General features: G+C 42.9%; 1 protein-coding gene across 1 annotated transcript; it reads right to left on the bottom strand.

Moving 5' to 3' along the window:
- Window positions 1-1,929: 1,929 nt before the first annotated feature.
- Window positions 1,930-14,691, bottom strand: EED (embryonic ectoderm development). The gene is made up of 12 exons (XM_053385533.1): window positions 14,491-14,691; window positions 12,227-12,379; window positions 9,593-9,685; window positions 8,100-8,165; window positions 7,587-7,712; window positions 7,395-7,476; window positions 6,412-6,503; window positions 6,036-6,169; window positions 4,666-4,771; window positions 4,240-4,398; window positions 2,943-3,016; window positions 1,930-2,255 (listed from the first exon to the last, which is right to left on the bottom strand). Exons 1-12 carry the CDS (start codon window positions 14,674-14,676, stop codon window positions 2,129-2,131), a joined length of 1,398 nt encoding a protein of 465 aa, XP_053241508.1. The 5' UTR covers window positions 14,677-14,691; the 3' UTR covers window positions 1,930-2,128.
- Between the last annotated feature and the right edge of the window lie 5,823 nt (window positions 14,692-20,514).

Here is a 20,514-nt window from a genome sequence, read left to right as displayed (position 1 = left end):
GTTAGTGATTGGTATGAGCTTTCGTGTGCACCCACACTTCAGATACTCATTAATGTTGCTGAAGCAGCTCACAGAGTTGGTGTGAGCCCTGCCATGCACACAGACTTTGAGCTTCTTGGTGGAATATAAATGTAACAAATAAAATACATTTCTAAACCATTGTAGGCTGCATCACTACAAAATTTGGGCAAGGGAAGAGGGAGGGCTCAAGTGACGAGTATTTTTACACACGCACAAATATCCCCGCAGATAGAAAACTAGATGGCAAGGAGGAAAGGATCTACTGGAGGAAGTGATTCAATGCTTCTCCACACAGACCATGCAGATCCTGGCCTGCACCTGAGAAAAAGTAAGAGTCCAGGCAAGAATACCTCCTCAGTAAGAAATAGACCTTTGTAGAAATACAAATGTTTGTTTTGGAAGTTCTAGGTATACCATTCTGTGACAGCTTATTTTTTTGTTGTGAGCAAGTGATCTGAAGATTTGGGGGAGGTGGGAGAGAGTAAGTTAACACATATTTAATTTTGTTTTTATTTTACCAAATTTAATACTTTTACATCTTGTCCCAACAGCTTCCATATATTACACATATTCCACACACACTTTATTCACATCTTGTTTTTATAAGGTTAAAGACACTTCTAAAGTCTCTGAAATTCATTTGCTCCCCCTTCTGTCAAAGATGAGGCAGCTGGAGAATAAAGGCCTTTTTAGTGGTAGCACCAGGGTGATGGAGGTTCATCTTGCCTCTTCATTGCAAGTTTTCAAGCACTAAATGAAGCATTTTATTTCGGCAGGTGTTTGGGATCTAAAGAACTTCGTTTTCAGTTTGTCTGCCTGTGCCTTGTGTTGCTTTTGTTAACAATATTAAGTATTAAAAACATTTATTTTCTTAAAGCCACGATGTGGAGCCAAGTGGGTTCAGAAGCAATGGAAATATCCTAAATAAGTACCAGGGTATTCTACACCAAGACAGTGGCTCCTTTTACCAACAAGTTAATTAACTACTTTCTCTTATTTCACTTACTCTGCAATTCTCATTCTAAGTACAGTATGCCCGTATCCAGTGCTTTTTTTCTGTACTCACATTTTCCTACTCATATTGAAATACTACCCCTCAATGAGGCCAAACTTAGATTCACAAAATGTTTAGGAGTATGTGCCCCGCCCCGCCTGAAAAAAAGCATTTGCACCATAGGCATTGCACCTAAAGCCAAAATCACATATAGACAAAACACACTGAATGCAATGACAGGTGGAATTTGCCAATGTATTTTCCCCTGGGTGCCCATCCCTTTTTATTTTTTGCCAAGCGCTTAAAGCTGAATATGCACAAATTAAATGTTTGCAAATTGCAGGCTTACTGTAATCAGATGGGTATGAGACAGAGAATTAAGATGGGTAAGATGGGTAATCAGATGGGTATGAGTAGTAGTATGAGTAGTATAGTCTCTGGGAATTATGGGAGTAAAACTTTTGCTGGACCAAAACATTAAGGGGTGTGTGTGTGTGTGTATTAAAAAAAAGTCCATACCCAGGAAATTCAAATTCTGAGCAAGAAAGCTAAATTCCCCAACATGCATAATTTACTTGTTTTTGTTCATGAAGGAGTAGGGCAGAGGGCCATATGGATAAATGTATCTGTCCCAGCCACTAAGAAATTATATCGGTCACCCTTCTTGGCTTCTGAGAGTTCCAAGTGGGCAATGCTGCACAACTTTCATGTTTTCATGGTCATTTTCAAAATCAAGGACAACTTTCTCAGGAATTCTGCACTCAGTGTGCTTCTTGCATCCTGCAGAATTGTAGGGCACACCCATACTCATACAAGCTTATTTAACATATGGCTTAACACAAGCAGCAAGTATATATACAGTACAAAGAAACTTTACATACTACAAACACTGAATTGAAATGGGACAATAAACCAAACGTACAAAAATATTTTTATTAAAAAGCAGCAGCTTCTGAACAAGGCAATGTTATCAAAAACCAAATGTAAACATTGCGAAGTTCAACTGATGGGGGGGGGGCTACTCTGAAAGCAGTTACAGTACTACCAAATCAGCTAATTATCCTTGACACAAAAAGCAATTCATAATTTTGTAATTCTCAAGTTGTAAGTAACTTATCGGAGCCTGTCCCAGCGCCAGATACTGGCATCGTCACATACAGCTATAAGGATACTACTGTCTCTGCTAAAGCTGGTTTGTCGAATGGCAGCAGCACACTTTGGGTGAGTAAGAGTTGTACACCTATCAAAAGAGATAAAGCGTTATATTTCTCTTCATTCACCACCATGTGAACAAAAGGATGTAAGACAACAGGCACAGTTCTTAACTTCATCCCTCCTCCCTTTAAACAACATCCTGATCACGTTATCCCATTTCTCCCACACCAAAATATGCTAATTTATGGAAGCTTTCTGGGCTGTATCACTTTAAACTGATCCATGGACAAGAAGCACGTGAGGCTTCTCAATATTCTTGTTTCCACATTCAGGGGGTGTTTTTAATGAAGGCACATCTCATCTTGTGATGCCTCACGTGCCCTATTAAGTGGTATGACCCTGAAACAGGATTTTCTCTCCCAGACACCTATCCCAACTATAAAAAATTCAAACACTGAAAAAGCTTAATCACAGATCTATGGCAGGGGGAGTTACCATCTCCTCCCCCCGGTCTGTCAGAAATTAGTGCATGTTCTCTTTGTTCATACAAAATCATACACAAAGTTGTTCAGGATTCCCCACCCTGGCCCAGGTCTCTTACACTGTTACCTTCCCAGAACAAAGGCAGCAAGCTGTAATCCAAACTTTGAGAAGACAAACATGCTTATGGCCTGTACTTCTTTATTACAACTTCCTAAGTTATGGTAAAGGGGTTGACTTGTCTGTTTCAGTGTTGATAAGAATTGTGATGCAAAGCTTCAGAAACACTCACTTGGCCTTATGAGGATCTTCTATTTCTAAGTCCCAGACATAGAGCTTGCCAACTTGATTGCCCAATGCCAGCATCTAAAAAAGAACAGAAGATTTATGTAGCCAAATGCTGTGGTGAAAATGACTGTTTCAATATTGCACTCTACATGCGAACATAATTTTCTTTCGTTTTCAAGAATAAAAGTTTCCCTAGACAACTCAAGGATAATGCACCATAAGTACCTTGCGGATTTCTAATCCCTTTGCCAACTTGGTGGACTCCAGCTGTGCTGGTCAAGACTGTTGTCCAAAACATATGGTGGGCAGTGGATTGACTAAGGGTGCCCTCAGCAACTAATTAATTGATACTACATCACATTCTGACAATTACAGAAATCAAAATAGGGTATCCTTCCTTACTACACTTCTGGAGGCAATAGGCTTTGTTCCAAAAGAATGATAGACTAGGGTTTAGTTAAGCTTTCCCCAGCCTTGCATCCTCAGATGCTGGCAGACAGCATCATCCCCAATCATTGTCTATGTTCTTTGGAGATTAGCAAGGCTGTAGTCCGAAGATACCTGGGGGGCTACGGTAGGGGAAGGCTGGTTTAGAGTTGCATAAGCAAGTCTCATGCTCATGAGCTCTCTGCTCCCCTAGGATGGCTGCAAAGAGGTCAGTAACTTTTCCTTGATCTGACCGTTCCCCTCACCTCTGCTGTATTTCTATATTATGTAAGCCACCTTGTGAGGGCTTTGCCCTAAAAATATATGAATGAATACAATATCCTCCTCCAGGACACCTTTAACTCCCTTATTGTCCAACAAACCTAGCTGTCTAAGATAATCTCCTGTTATTTTTAGCAATATGGCATTTTACTTTTGCATCCCTTAATATCCACACTGTGCATGTGCAACATGGGCCATGCATAAAGAAGAGGAAGGGTAGCCCATCCTGTTTTGCCACCCACACTTGCTGACCTGCTGAAGCCTCGCTTACCAGGGTCACACAGCTGTGGCTTCCAGGTTATTGCAAGAGCTCTCGCGAGATCTCGCCAGAACCCAGGAAGTGCCCCTTGGTTTCCACTGCCTAGGCGACTCTCAGTGTGCCTCACGGATGGACCGGCCCCATAGAAGAGTATAATACCCATTATGGTTTATGCACAACAGCCATATTTTATGATATATGGCATACCCGCGTACATATATTACAAAATATGGGAGCCTCAAGCATGCATGAGAAGCAACAGTGCCAGCTGAACTTCACCTGTGCACTGGACTAATCTTAAATATCCTTGCTTAATCTCTGCCTTGGCCCTTACCTTTTGCCAGAAATCCATTGAAAACCTCATATACCATATATCGCACTGACTGTAATCAAATCGTCCTAAAATGGTCACATTAGACTCGCTGGCCTTTATTTTATCTATGTCATCTTCCATTTTGCCCGGTTTCCAGCACACAATGGCATTTTCACACGACTACGGACAGAAGGAAAAGAAGGCTTCAATATAACCCACAAAACATTTCCACACTCAGATCCTGCAAACGAAAATGTGGAGGAGATAGACTGCTTTAGGCCATCAACAGTGGGGAGAGGAGGCATGCTATTGGGATTTTTAAAAAATAGTAGGAAGATACCATTTCAGTAAATTTTGAAATTCTCCTATTCTCATCAATTAAATAACTTTTAAATTTTCAGAGATCAAAACATAAATGTGACATTATTGAAACTGAAGCCATCCTACCTTGGAAAGTATCAGATCTCCTAGCCATCGCACACAGTCGACATAATTTCTATGTATATCTCTGGTGGAGAAGTCAGGAAAGTGAATTTTTTGAGAAACAAACGGCCTGCAAAGAATAGAGTTGATGCATCTGATCAGTGCGGTTGGGCAGAGGAAAGACACAACTGCAGGAGCTTGGGATGCAATGACAATAGAGGTGGAATAATTTATATTTCCGTCCCACCAAAATAAAAAAATATGGGTCACTCAAATGTAAGAAGCCATGTTCTTAGATGTCCTCTCTTCAACTCTCACTTAACCCTCCCCCACTCAACTTCAGCAAAGCCTATATTCATTTTTTAAATCACCATTTCCCATGCTATCAGAACTGAAAAACTATGGTTTAAGGGTTTCCACTAAATCTTTTAAGGATATTTATGCTAATATGGCTTAGTAAAGCCTTCAAACTTACAATGAATCTTAACAAACAATAAAATACATTTTTTTTAAACACTGCAGAGCTTGTCCTGCAAAAAAGGGGGAAGTGGAAAATTGATATTTAAGCTGCAATCCTATATCCACTTAACTGGAAGTAAAGTCCCACGGAACACTATGGAACTTGATTCTGGATAGTCACATACAGTGGTACCTTGGTTCTCAAACTTAATCCATTCCAGGAGTCCATTTGACTCCTGAAACTGTTCAAAAACCAAGGTGCTGCTTCCGATTGGCTGCAGGAGCTTCCTACACTCAAGTGGAAGCCGCGTCAGACGTTCGGCTTCCTAAAAACGTTCACAAACCAAAAGACTTACTTCCGGGTTTGCTGCATTCAGGAGCCCATTTGTTTGACAACTAACTCATTCAGCAACCAAGGTACCACTGTATAGGTTTGCACCCCTAATTCGCATATCACAGTTCATTACCATGAACACATCTCACCTATTTTCAAAGCCACAACCGCTGGGGCTTATCGCTATGTCCAAATCAGGGATCAGTATTTCAGTCCAACCAAACCACAATCTGTAGCTAAGGTTTGTCCTTGGCTTACTGATCACAGTTTGTTTGGAGAGAAACAAACTGTAACTCCTAGTTCAGACAAAATGCTACGCCAGAGGTCATGGCTTGCATACTGGTAGGGCAAAACTATGAAATAATTAAGTAATAAATAAAACTGGCATGTTCACGGTAAATCCTTACCTTTGATTTACCACTGACATGACAACTGGACCATACCTGTCATGGGAGGGGGAAAACATCAAGCAATTTACAGCCTCATTTCAAGATCTAACCACTTGCAAGTTTCAAAAGGTGTTGATATAGGATTTCAATGATGAGCTGAAGAATATACTGGGGTGAGGAAAACATCACACTAGGATTGGGGCTGCCCTTACCTGTTGGTTTTATTGGGATTGTATTCATAGGACTCTTTGATTGCATTGATCATTCTCTTTGAATTGATTCGCCAGAGTTTCAGGGAGTGATCCATGCCACAAGACATAATTTTTTCACCAAGGAGGTCATAATCCTATACACAGAATGTAGCAACTTCAATTTTGCATACAAGTTTAAAATAAAATCAACAGTGAAGCCTCCAGATTATACAAATCAGGTTATTAGCTATCCTATTAAGCAAATTTCCATTTCCTGACCTATAATTAAAATGCAAACCACAATTTAAAATTTGTTTAGCAAAGAAGGGAAATAAACTTTGGGGAGGGGTAGGACAGCACTGATCAATTTCAAGCTGCACAACAGTTTTTCACTTACGGCACTTAAAACTTCATCCCTGTGCCCTTCTACTCCTCCAAATATTGCAACCAAAGTGTCTGTTTGAATGTTCCACAGTCTCAATGCATGATCTAGTAAAAAGGGGAGGGGAAACAGAAAGGTTAGATGCCATCATCTCACAATAAACGCAATAGTATGTTCTGATCAACTAGGTTGTTCAACCCCAAAACTGCATACAAAACTTATTGACTTGGTTCACATGTATTGCTAAGGCAAACCATGGCTTGGGGGTCATAGCCTCACCACCCCCCTTCTCCATCATTTTGCTGCTGTGCTGAGTTAGCCATGGTTTGGCTTAATGCCGTCTGAACCTGGACTTGCTGATTTCTTCAGACAAACCATTAACTATGGTTTGAAGAGCTAAACCATGAGCCCATATTCGGACAACATGCAAAGCCAAACCATGGCTCAGCGCAGTACACAGCAAAACAATAAGGGAGGAACAAGTCAGCGGCAACCTCCTCTCAAGGCTTGTTCCCATAATGTAGCTGAGCCATAGTTTAGTGCCATGCCCAAACAGCGGAAACCTAGGAAGGGAGTAATAGCCATGTGCAATTCCCTCCACACAAAGGTGTATTTAGCTGAAGACACACCTCTTTACCTTTGACACCTGTGATACATTTTTTTTTAAGGATACACCCTATGCTCTAGACTCTTTTAAGTGATTTTGATATTGTATTTTTAAACTGCTCTAAACCACTCTTGGATATTATGGATATATAATCTAAATTAAGGGGGGGGGGCAAAATATGAAGATGCTGTTATATGTACTGAAAGCTAATTTGTGAAAATGTGTTGGGTAGTTTACATTTCAAAATGCATTCTCCTTCCCACACCAATTTCAGGTCCTATTTGGGATGTTGTGTGCATTTTTGGTGTCGCCCTTTCCCCCTTTTATCTCTTACAAAACTAACCCACTACCAGATCGTTCCTAAATATTCAAAAGGAACCTACTTCCATACCTTTGCTCACAGACAAGAGAAGATTTGGATCCCTGGGATGAAATTTCAATTCGTTGATTGCGTTGCCATGGCCCACATAATGCTACAACAGAATTCAGAGGTCAGGTTATTCCCTCCACATCTCTGTATTTTTTGAATCAAAATGTTAGAATCGATTTTGAGCATTAATATTTACATCTTGGACCAACTCACCTTTATGCACTGCATTGTAATGGGATTTATTATCCTAATAATGCCCCTTGATCCAGCCACAGCCAGAAGGGGGTGGCTTGTATTGCTATCATAGGTCCATGCACAAGTATAAAAGTTTTCATCTGCCTGAAGTGTGCAGTTAAGGGCTAGACATGCACCTGTGGAATGTCCCACTGCCCACCAGATATTTAACCAAAAATATTTAAACATAAACGAAGTAGCCTACAGTTCACAAAGCAGAAAGCCAAGTGCTGCTCCCTACTGGGCTTATGTGAAAGTGCAGAGAATGGTTTGGAGCAACCCATCAATGGGAAAACTCAGAAACCACTGGCCTGGAAGGGACCATTCTGCAAAGAACTCCAAAATTTGACATGGAAGGATATCATTTACTTTCACCATATTAACTGAAGTTAGTCTTGCAAAGTGTTTCTTTAACTGCGTTCTCATTAAGCAGGGAAAGCTATGAAACCATTCTCAAACCAGCCCTAGAAACAAAGACCTAGTAAAGGATACATCGGCATCCACGTAAGACTGTAGCAACCGTATTTCTCCTTGCGAATGGCATTCATATAAAGTAACCTGGAGGTGGATAAAGCACAAGAAATTAGAGAGTTCCCGATTCCCACAGCTGAACAATTCTACACAGTGTATAGAATTAGTCATATAATATTCAAGTTTCCATCCACTTCTACTGAGAGCGATGGAGGCTGGTCCATTAGGGCAAATGGAGCACTGCTGCTCCACCAACCTCATTCTGCCTGCAGCCAGCCCTCACCTGCCTGCCTTTCCTCCCTACTTGCAGCCAGTCAAAGGGGTGGCCCTAATTGTGAGCTTCCCCCTCCTCAGTTTCAGTATTGCCCAGGGGTCTGCAACCTTTAAGACAAAAAGAGCCACTTGGACCAAAGAAAAAAAAACTGGGAGCCGCAAAACCATTGCGACATTTAAAACAGTGGGGAGTGTCGGGGCACACAATGCGCCTCCTCCCCTCGCTAGTATCCGCCCCGAAGCCACGGTAAAGGTGTAAAAGAGCCACATGCGGCTCCAGAGCCGCGGGTTGCTGACCCCTGGTATTGCCCTTGCAGAACTGAGCAGAAGAGCCAGATGGAGACAAAAGTAGAATTAGTTAGCTTGGGTTTGCATTGGCTGCACCTGTCACTGACTTGGGTTCTACCTACTGTTGGTTTCCCTACCTTCCACTCTACCAGTCCCAAAGGGCACTAGCACTGATTGAGAGGACCATGATGACTTCATCTGTGTGCATTCCTAATATATCACCAGTTCAGCAATTTCCTTAAGTCATCCTCAGGCCTGTTCAAACCACACAACCTTCTCTTATGTCCACAGTGAATGGGTCTCAGGTTCCTATGCTACCTCCGATATATGAAGTCTAGTTACAGAATTTTTTTAAAAAAAATTTGCTGGAAGTTATTTAGTTAAAATGAGCAGTTATTACCAGTCGTGAAAACAACTACCTTTGAGAGGAGTGCTTGATTATAGCAGTAGCTGCAGGAAGCTAACTGTTTCAAGGCTTATGTAGTTTTTTTCACCTACTACTTATTGACATCGCACTACTTGAGCAGATTGCAAATGTCTCTTTTGAGGTGTTTAAATATGCTGTCAGGCAGGCGGGGGGGGGCATTTTTAAAAGCAGGATTTTGACATTTTACTTCAGCTGCACACCCAATGGACAGACACGCGATTTTTCCTTTCAAACCCAACTTTTATACTCAACTGAGTATGAGCATTCTCAACACACCTCCAACTGGAAGTGTTCCTAGCAAACCCATGTATATGCTTATCTAGGACTGTGGCCATCTGCAACTACCTTTGCACTATTACTATCGTACCGCATCACAAAACTGTTTAATTTGGTTCTTGGGATCAGAAATAATGCCTAGAGTTTGGAAAAAACCTGCAAGACATATTTCAACGTTAGGAAAAGGAAGCAAGATCTTGGAAAGCAGTAAATAAGTGAAATGTAAAATAAGTTTCAACATGTCACTCACTCTGTTACTGCCAACGGTAGCAAACACCAGGGGATCGCCTTCCTTGCTGTGCCAGTTAAACTGTACCCCAAACAATGGCAGACTATGGTCTTCCTGGAAACGAAAAAGGTGTAAGAAGAATTGGCTTCAAAACAAAAGAAGACAAATGCATTTAATAATTTATATTAAGGACATTTCTTTTCAGGGGAGAAGTACACATTATGTGCACTATGGGGATGCTGCTGAAAAAAACAGCCTTCCAATGATGACCTCTCTCCCTGTCATCAGTACCACTTTGGAACACTTACCCAGGTTGCAATGTTATCACTCCCATCAGCCCCAGCCAGGGTGGCCAATAATCAGGGATCATGGGAGATGCAGTCCAAACACATCTACATGGTCCTACTTGGTCACAGGGTCCCCAACCCTGATGTAGAATGTGGGAGCAGAAACATACTGCACGATATCATAGGGAAGTATTTCCAAGTGGTACAAGGAAGCTATTTTTGGTGGCAACACTATGTCACCAACACCAACTAGGCTAAGGTGACTTGTCTGCATTAGCAGAATTTTTTTGAACAAACCTTAGAGATTGAGAGGAAGGAATGTTGCCCATAGGACAACTCTACTATTAGTAAGCCATTCATGAAAGCAATGCCTGCCAGAATCGGATTGTGTCCAGCCTACTCCAAGAAACCTAGGTATACATGTTAATTAACCCACTGTAGGACTTGCTGGTGAAGGGTGTATAATAAATGTCATAATAAATAAACGGCACAATTTTCCTTCCAAGTTTTGAGTTTTCCAACTGAAGTTATGAGCATGGACTAGGATAGAAATGGAAAAATAGGGCTCAACAACTGGTAGGAAAAGAAACTAAACAAGAGCATTGCCTTTCCAATCTCACTTGAAGTCTTATTCCAATTTATGACGCTAGGAACTGGGAGCAGGCAGGAGTACAGTATTAAAGAATAAATCTATAAATACTGACATTTCAAGGATTCCAAATATCATGTCAAATTTTAAATAACTCAGCAACATACACAGCATACAATTTATCCAGCCTTAATGAAAACAAGTATGTAACCCTTCTCACAATGTTTTACGGTGAGTTGTAGGGAACAGCTTAGTGCAACCTTCCACAACCTGGCCCCCTCCAAATATTTGGACTACAGCTCCATCCCTGATCACTGGCCATGCTGATTGGCACAGATGGTAGTTGGGAGTCGAAAACATCTGGGGGGAACCAGGTTGGGGAAGGCTGCCCTGACGGAAGAACACATTTTACATGTGTAAAGGGCTCAAGCATAAATTCCCACACCACCAATTAAAAGGATCAGAGCACGTAGTAGGATATGCTATAACAAATATAGCAATCTACAAACAACACCACAGACTTTCGATAACCTTTTGAAAATAAAACTTTTGCTAATTTTTTTCCTGCTAAATGCCTTCTCCCCAAGACAGACATGTGCTGTAACTGTTTTGTTATTATATTTTCAAAGGTCTCCAGGCCTATACTTCTATTTCAAAAAAAGTCGGCCTTCACCTTCAGTGGCTGATCTTAGCCACCCGAAAAGAGAGACTACACCCTTCAGTTTCCTGTTATTTGTTAAAACATATCTTGCTTTCCTGTGGTACAAACTTCAACTAAAGGCAACAAGGTGAAACATGTACAAAAGCACGCAAAGAACATTTAGAATAGGAGTTTTGGACTGATCTGAGAGAAAACACTGCTTTAAGCTTTAAAGGACTGCAATGCTGAAAAACAGCATCAACATGATAGTGATTACTATCTGCAGGATGTGTCCATGATCTAACTTACCTGCTGCCACAGAAAGAGTTATTATTATATTACAAATAATATATAGGCAACTTTCAACTTAGGTGGGGGTTAAGTTCCAGACATAGCACATAAAGCCAAAATCACATATAATCAAAACACATTGGGTTCAATGGTGAGTAGGATGGCCAATGTCTTTTCCTCTGGACGCCCACCCACTTTTTAATTTTTATAGTTTTTTTGCCAAGTGTGTAAAGCTGAATGCACACAAGTTAAATGTGTGTGTGTGTTGCGATGTTACCCATACTTTAAATTTCTCTAAAACTGCTTCTGATTTCCACCTCATACGACCTGGTTAAGTGTGCTTAGGTGGCAGGGCCACTAGCTTACATGGAGAATGTATCTATCCACAGCTAGTTGTCATGTAAAGTACAAGAAGCCTGTTCTGAGGCAGCATTTTCCTGAACACAAGATCTTCCTTATGGACTGCCCAGAACCACCACCCGACTGCTGTTTGAAAAAGAATGCCAGTTCAAAGATGCCTCGTTCTGATTCAGTAAATAAGTTATTTGGATCACTGAAGTGCAAAACACTGTTACAGTGGTACCTCAGGTTAAGAACTTAATTCGTTCTAGAGGTCCGTTCTTAACCTGAAACAGTTCTTAACCTGAGATACCACTTTAGCTAATGGGGCCTCCCGCTGCTGCCGCGCCACCACCACACAATCTGTTCTCATCCTGAAGCAAAGAATGAGAAAGGTACTATTTCTGGGTTAGTGGAGTCTGTAACCTGAAGCGTCTGTAACCCAAGGTACCACTGTATAAAGGCAGCAAGCAATTTTCATTCTAATGAGATATCTGCTGACAAAATACCTTGAGGCTGTTTACACATTTGAAGGAGTATTTGCATTTCTTTGACTTCCATTTTCCTTTCCCCCAGCTTTTTCTTCCTGGAGCATTGGGGGTGTTTGTAGGGGTGTCAGGGCGTTCAGTGTTAGTACCACTCTCTATGCTAACAGCATCATCCTGAAAGCATAAAGAAGGTTGGTTTTCAAAACAGATCAAGACCCACATTCACAGCAAAAAAGCTAACTTACTAAGTGGAAGATCCTCCACCTACTTCAGAACAATGAGGCAACCTTATTCAGAAATAGAGGATACTGAGCGACTAAAAGTATTCAACGACAATAGGCAAGATAATTCACACATTTAGAGAATGAGTGGGCAGATCTATTTGTCATTTGCCACAGATTGCCAAGGATTTCTGATCCCCAGCTGTTTTAAACAATAGCAGCAACAATTATTTCCCCCAACTGCTCCTAAATTATTCCACTGAAATAAAAAAAGCTTGCAGTAAGCAGAAATAGTTTTTTGTCTTGAAGGACTGCGAGCTCCATTCAGTTCAGGGTCTCAAAGCAAACTCCTGTGCTTAAACTTATTAAATCCAAGTGTATGGCTTTTGTGCCAAGCTCTGGTTGGTGAATCCTGGGATATTAGTGAAAACCTAAGTAGATGTCAAATAAGGGGTATCTAACCTGAGTTCTTGCCAATTTGCTGGTTTCCTAAAAGCAGAGAATCATCAGCTTTACTTTCTTTCTTTTTAAAACAGAGATGACATAGGTAGAAACTTAAGATGCCACTGAAAATTATTTTGCCTACCCATCTCTTTCATTCAGAAACAAATTTCCTTCCACAGAGAAAGCTAGCAAGTCAGTGAGAAGAGTTATAGACTAGCTTTATCCCTGACATGCTAGCTTTCTATGTGCAGATAACTGGAGTGGATACAGAGAAGACGGCTAACACAGAAGCCTAAATATAATCAGGGGAAAGTATTATAGCCCAACTCTCTCTCTAACTCATTCTAATGTTCCATTTATAAAAGCAAGTGTAGAAAGATGGCAAATATAGAAGCCTAGGTTCCAGGAGGAAACTGTTCTACATTAAAATTCTTCTGGGCACCCTAGCTATCTAGATGCAAAGGGGTCCTCCTTTGATTTCTTCTCATGAACAAGCACTCCACCACCTGCAGCGTAAAAGCCTAGAGCAATAGCATCCCACACACAGGCTAACCACCTGCATATGAACAATATCGGTTCCAAACAGCTGCAATGTACTGTATAATCAAGAGAACCCCACTAGATGCTGTGGCCTCCCAAAGCCCCAATCAGCCCCAGCCAGCATGGGTCAGGAATGACTGCAGCTGTACAGACCTGTCACCTTTAAACCTGCTTTCTTCCACCTGGCTCCAAAAGCTGGTGGGCTACAGCTCCCATCCTTCCTTACCACTGCTCCCAGGGCCAGAGGGAGATCACCATCAATTTCATTTATGAATTGCTTCCCGTGAGGCACCCCAAAGAGGATTAAGGTCTAGGAAGAGGTTGCAAACCCACCTTCAGGGCAGCAGGTTTGAGGGGGGAGGCTGCCTTGCAGTGGGGGGGATGGGACCCTCCAGCCCTTGAACCACAACTCCCAACAGCCCCAGAAACCCCCTCAGGAGATTGTGGACTCTCCTTCCTTGAAGGTAAGCAGAGGCTGAGTGGCCATCTATCATGGATGCTTTAAACTGATGACTCCTGCATTGCCGGGGGTTGGACTAGATGACCCTTGGGGTCCCTTCCACCTCTACAACCACAGCTGTCAACGTTTCCCTTTTCTTGCGAGGAATCTTATTCAGAATAAGAGAATTTCCCTTTAAAAAAGGGAAACGTTGCCAGCTATGTCTACAACTCTATGATGGGAGTTGCAGTTCAGCAATAGCTGGAGGCTCCCCCACACTTGCCCTAAGGGAGCCTCAGTGTGGTGAAGAGTGAAGAGTGCCTGGCTAGGACCTGGGTTCAAATCCCTACTCATCCACGAAGCTCGCTGAGTGACCTTGGAGCCAGTCACCCGCTCTTAGCCTAACCTAAAAATGGGGAGGTGGGGAACCATGTGCACCACCCTGAACTCCTTGGAAAATAAAGGCATATACATAAGTAAATTAATAATGAAAATTATAAACAGGACAGCCATGACCTCAGGCTCCCCCTCTCAGGAGGGAGGGGAGAAGACCACCAGCCCCCCCCCCGCGTTGCTAAGAGACGCGCTAGGCCCCAAGCCTGAGAGAGGGGTGTATTCCTATCTCAGGGCCCCCCGCTCACGTTCTCGTCGCCGGACAGGTCCCCCGGGTTGCTGTTCTCGTCGCTGCTCAGCTTCTGCTTCTTCGCCGGCATCTCCGCTCCCGCCGTCGCCGCCGCCACCCCCGCGGACGATGCTGCTGGCCCCGCCGTTGCCGCCTCCGAGGCCGCCTCTCCTCTGCCTCCGCCTCCTCTCCGCCGCTCAGACATTTTCCCCGCCCCTCATCCCCGCGGCCGTAAAGCGCGGCGGAGGCGGTGTCGCGAACGGCCAGGTGGGGGCGGAGAGAGGAGACGGAGGCGCACGCGAGGAAGGGGGCGGGGCGAGGGAGGCGCGAGAGAGCGTTTATTGGAGCTTAACCGCTCCGCCGCAAAGCGCGACCGGCTTTCCACCCGCCCCTTGGCGTCGTAAAAAGTTTAACAGAGAGCGCGGGCGCGATGCGCGCGGCAGAAAGAGAAGAGCGTGCAGTGACGTAGGGGAGGGAGAGGAGAGGGTGGCCGTTGGCCGTTAGAGGGCGCGCGCGCTTCTGGGAACTGGGTGTGATTTTCATTTACAGTATTTTATTTTTTTGCGCGTGCTTGGCGGGTCACGTCCGCACGACGTTCTTTTAAAGCGGCCTTGCACCCAGGGCCGGATTTAAGTTTGATGAGGCCCTAAGCTACTGAAGGTAATGGGGCCCTTTATATGTCCAGTAGTCCTTTGTCAACAACAAACTGTCACTGTTTTTGTGTTGAATACATGCTATATGGTAATTTGTGGACCTAATAGGTATTTGCACATAACAAAATATGTATTTTATCAAAGTAGTTGTTGGACTGAAATACAATTAAGAAGTAGTATATTAATAGTGAAATGCAATTAAGTATAGTAATAGTGAAATAATTATTAAGCTCTAACTTGAAATGATTTTTTTATTCATAACAAACTTAAATATGCAAGCACATTGGTATTTGGCAATAACAAAAGTTCCTTTAGAAACACAATTTACAAAGACTCGTAATGGGGGTGGCAAGAGAGTGGGGCCCTAAGCTATAGCTTGTTTAGCTTATACGTAAATCCAGCCCTGTTTGCACCGCTTTCAAATGGCTTTCCTTTGGGAATGTTTCTTTCTTTTTGGTCGCATAACAATAAAACCAATTAAAAACATCGCCACCAAAAAATCCCACCATATTAATATGACAGTACAGTGGTACCTCTGGATGCGAACGGGATCCGTTCTGGAGCCCCGTTCGTATCCAGAAGCGAACGCAACCTCCGCGTGCGCGGGTCGTGATGCGCCACACATGCGCGTGATGTCATTTTGACTGTCTTGGCATGCGCGAGCAGTGAAACCCGGAAGTAACGCGCTCCGTTACTTCTGGGTCGCCGGAGCACGCAACCCAAAAATACTTATCCCGAAGCTACTTCAACTGAGGTATGACTGTACTGTGGGTTCTGGTTTTGCCAAAGGACACTCTCCCCTCGCCCCCAAGAGCCACAATTTTCAGGACCTTTAATAAAATACTTACAGTGTTTATCCACAATTCACGTCCCATTCATGTCAATCAAGTCCCGCTGGAGATTGTTATAAACTACAACTCACGTGAGCCCCAGCAAGCATGGCAAATTGACAGAGATGATGGGAGTTGTAGTTCAGGAACTCTAGAGGGCCAAAGGTTCCCCACATCTGCTGTAACCAAAGCCGGATTTAGGTTTGATGAGGCCCTAAGCTACTGAAGGGAATGGGGCCCTTTAGATGTCCAGCTATCCTTTGTCAACAACAAATTGATGCTGTTTTTTGTCTTGAATATATACTATATGGTAATTTATGGACCTAATAGGTATCTAAAGTCATTTGCACATAACAAAATATGTATTTTATCAAAGTAATTGTTGAACTGAAATACAATTAAGAAGTATATTAATAGTGAAATACAATGAAGAAGTAGTATTTTGGGAAATCCGGCACTGGTAATCCTATGCATGTGCAGAGTTGAGCTGTAAGGCAGAGATCAGCAGGTCATCCCTTCCCCCATTTTGTGTAGAAATGGTGAGATGGGAGAAGCTTCACTCCACAGCTGTAAAAGACTGTGATAGGAATTTTATGGTCTTAGATATATGGTAATGTTCATAAGTGCACCAATCAGCACGGGAAGGCCAAGCTGGAACCATTTTGATTCCTAAACTGAGCAAATGTTTTCTCTGCAAGGTCAAACTGGAAAAGCCTCCCCATTGTCTCTTTCCTCACAAATTCTGTCTTAAGGACACATTTAAGATATGAATAGGGTGTGAGCCTGTGACTTGGCCCAGGAACTAAGTATTTATCATTACAAAAGACTGGCCAGGCTACACAGGAAATCCAATCAAGTACGGTAACCTGCCAGACAGGAGATAAACAAGGACAAGAGATAAACAACATTTAAATTTCTGTTTAGACCGCCTTTTCTATGATGTAGGTATGATGTATCTGAGGGGCGGTCTTAGGTTACACCCCTTCTGTGATGTATGTATGATGTTTCTGGGGGTGGTCCTGATCTACAGGATGGGAATTTCAAAAGTCTTTATAAGGCCTTGCACACCATTTTTCTGGGTCCTCCTTTCCTGCGTGTGAGGGGAGCACCCTGTTGCAACAGATCAATAAAGATCAGGCTTACTAGCTGCTTTGCTTCTCAATATTCTCTGGTTGGCCTCTGTTATTCTCTCCTACCAATAGGGAACCTATGTAAGGACTCTATATGGACTCTTGGATACCCCATAAGGGAAAAGGGCAATTTTTATTTACAACAGACACAGATCTTCTTTCCATAATGCTAAAAGTGCAATCTGTGACAATTCAATTAAGGCTGCAAGCAAGCGCTTGCCTGGGAGTAAATCCCATCGAAGCGTTTGAACACAACAGGGCTTTCTTCTGAGTAGGCATGTATAAGATTGCCCTGTTTGTGACGATTTTCACAAACAGAAAGACAATGGTTTGCTCCCCAGTGTGGCCCCTACAGCTTTAAGAAAATGTTAAGAAACTGCTGAAGCTTTGAAACTGCTGAGAAAAGCATTTTGCTTTGCAAGTTGCCTCCCCCCCCCCCCCATGGGGCAGAAAGAAGCTGAAACTTTTATCGCAATACACGCAGGCTCACAAAGCACAATAGCTTGGTATAACACAGTGTATTCATATGAAGACCATGCAGGCACCATGAATTAAAGCTCTGTCAGCAAAAGCATGCCTCGTGCATTTCTGGCCAGCAACAGCTAGTTGCTTTCCGGAACAAGGTAATGGGAAAATGTTTCTGTGCATATGATTGGAGGAAATTGAAATTCTTTGTGAAAAAAACTTATAAATAACCCCCCCAGGAGGTTGGGAGGGTTGGTTAGATTTTATTGGATTACCTGCTGAACCGAAAGTAATAAATGGCTGGACTTATCTCCTCCAGGCTCCTGAGTTTTATTGGCTAGACCCAGGAGTTTACAGCCTTTTTGGCTTGCACCAATTCCATAATTGATACTGTGAGCGAACAGGATGAAGGGACCATGACGCCGCCATCCAAACAGACCACTCTAACCACCAGTCCTCGCAATTCAGTCAGTAATTCTGTAGACACCATTAAGAGGACGCCTGAACCTAGAACAGTTACCATTAAGAAGTCCCAAGTGGAACTCAGAATCCAGATCTGTGGTGGAAACCTGCATGGTATTTTTGTGTCTGATGTAGAAGATGAGAGCTCTGCCAAAGGACCTAACGGGCTGTTGCTTGGAGACATGATACTTGAGTATGGATCTGTTGACATGTGGAACAAAACAGCTGAACTGAAAGTAATAAATGGCTGGAACTTGTCTCCTCCCGGCTCCTGAGTTTTATTGGCTAGACCCAGGAGTTTACAGCCTTTTTGGCCTGCATCACCAGTAAGGGACCCCTGACCGTTAGGTCCAGTTGTGACTGACTCTGGGGTTGCGGCGCTCATCTTGCTTTATTGGCTGAGGGAGCCGGCATACAGCTTCCGGGTCATGTGGCCAGCATGACTAAGCTGCTTCTGGCGAACCAGGGCAGCGCACGGAAACGCCGTTTACTGCTGGAGCGGTACCTATTTATCTACTTGCACTTTGACATGCTTTCGAACTGCTAGGTTGGCAGGAGCAGGGACCGAGCAACAGGAGCTCACCCCGTCGCGGGGATTCAAACCGCCGACCTTCTGATCGGCAAGTCCTAGGCTCTGTGGTTTAACCCACAGCGCCACCCGCGTCCCTTTGCATCACCAGTACAGGGAGCTAATTAACTTAGCAATGCTAGAATGACAGTGTCATTGCCAGTTCCTGCTGCTGTGGTTAGTCAATTAAATTTTCACAGGTTTTACATTTTTCTTTCATTGCTATTTCATGCCACAGTTTAATTTTTTCCCTCTCTCTTCCCTACCCCATGTGTATATTACCTGTCAACTACAGCATACCCTTCAACGTTTCTCCAATGAAAACAGGGATATCCTATTCCATAATAATGATAATAATAACAATACAGTAATACCTCTGGTTACGAACCATCCTCCTTGCAAACGCTTCGGGTTACAAGCTCTGCTAACCTGGAAGTAAGTGCTCCTGGTTGCGAACTTTGGCCCAGGATGTGAGCGGAAGTTGCACGCCAGAGGGAGCCCTATTAGCGAAAGCGCATCTCAGGTTAAGAATGGTTTCAGGATAAGAATAGACCTCCAGAACGAATTAAGTTCATAACCGGAGGTACTACTGTACTCTGGGTTTACAGCCTCTGGGTGGCTTCCAACACACATAAAAACGTAAAAAACTATATAGGGCTGCCTTCAGATGTCTCCTGAAGGTTAGCTCTGGGGTCACAAAACTTCATACCCTCTGACATTTCTCCAATGAAAATAGGGACGTCCTAAGGAAAAGTGGGAGGCAGTGGAAGACAGAAGTGCCTGGCGTGCTCTGGTCCATGGGGTCACGAAGAGTCGGACACAACTAAACGACTAAACAACAACAGCAACAAAGGAAAAGCGGAAGCTTCTGGGATCAAATCAAAAACTGGGATGGCTTCTGGAAAATAGGGACACTTGGAGGATCTGCTATGGATGATACTTCATGCACCTGATTAAGTGGACTTTATTCCATTAAAGCTTTGTGCCATAATATATATGTTAGTCCTTAAGGTATTACAAGACTCTGGTTGATTCCAGACAACCTATTTCATTAATTTTTATTTTGGCTTCTTTACAAGGAAATTAGAGGACATCAGTTACTTATCAAACATTCATTCTGATTTGTTTGTAGGGAGATTAGCATTTACTGTATGGAACCATATGGAATACAATGGTACCTCAGGTTACAGATGCTTTAGGTTACAGAGTCCGCTGACCCAAAAATAGTATCTCAGGTTAAGAACTTTGCTTCAAAATAAGAACAGAAATTGCGCAGTGGCGGCGCAGCGGGAGGCCCCATTAGCTAAAGTGGTAGCTCAGGTTAAGAACAGTTTCAGGTTAAGAACGGGCCTCCGGAACGAATTAAGTTCTTAACCCGAGGTCATGGAACTTTGAAGTGTCAGGCATAGCTCTTAATGGCTTTAGCCCAAACGTAGCAGAGTTTTCCTGCACAGCGAAGAAGCTAGTTGAGGTGGAAATGACTAGTCAGCTAGACTCAGAATAACTATTTACAGGATTTATTAAAAGGAAAAATAAAACCAGCAGAGTTTCTGCATACAAAACAAAGCAAAATAAATCCTTTCTTTCTCTCTCTCTCTTAACCATGCACAGCACTCCTACTCCTAACACCCCTAACACACCAAACTGTGCTAGCAATCCCTAGATAACAGAGTTGAGTGCTGGTCGTTAACCAATCAGAGTAAGTAGTTTCTAGGTCAAGCTGACCTTGGCTTTCTGCCAAGACTAAATTGACACTGCCTTGAGTTAATTGTGTGAAGCCAGAATCTGTAAGTTTCCCATGAGAACCAATTAACAGAAACTGAACACCCCCTCACAGATTCTGCTGGACAATTAACATCAAATACACCTATGTTGGAGATTATTTTTCCAGCAAACCTAAACCCTTGCACATTTGCTTGTTCTTTACCTTTGCCA

The sequence above is a fragment of the Podarcis raffonei genome, chromosome 4, assembly GCF_027172205.1.
Source record: "Podarcis raffonei isolate rPodRaf1 chromosome 4, rPodRaf1.pri, whole genome shotgun sequence".
In the NCBI taxonomy this organism is placed as follows: Eukaryota; Metazoa; Chordata; class Lepidosauria; order Squamata; family Lacertidae; genus Podarcis; species Podarcis raffonei.
Note: the sequence above shows the minus strand (reverse complement) of the source record. Positions and strands in the feature narration are given on the sequence as shown.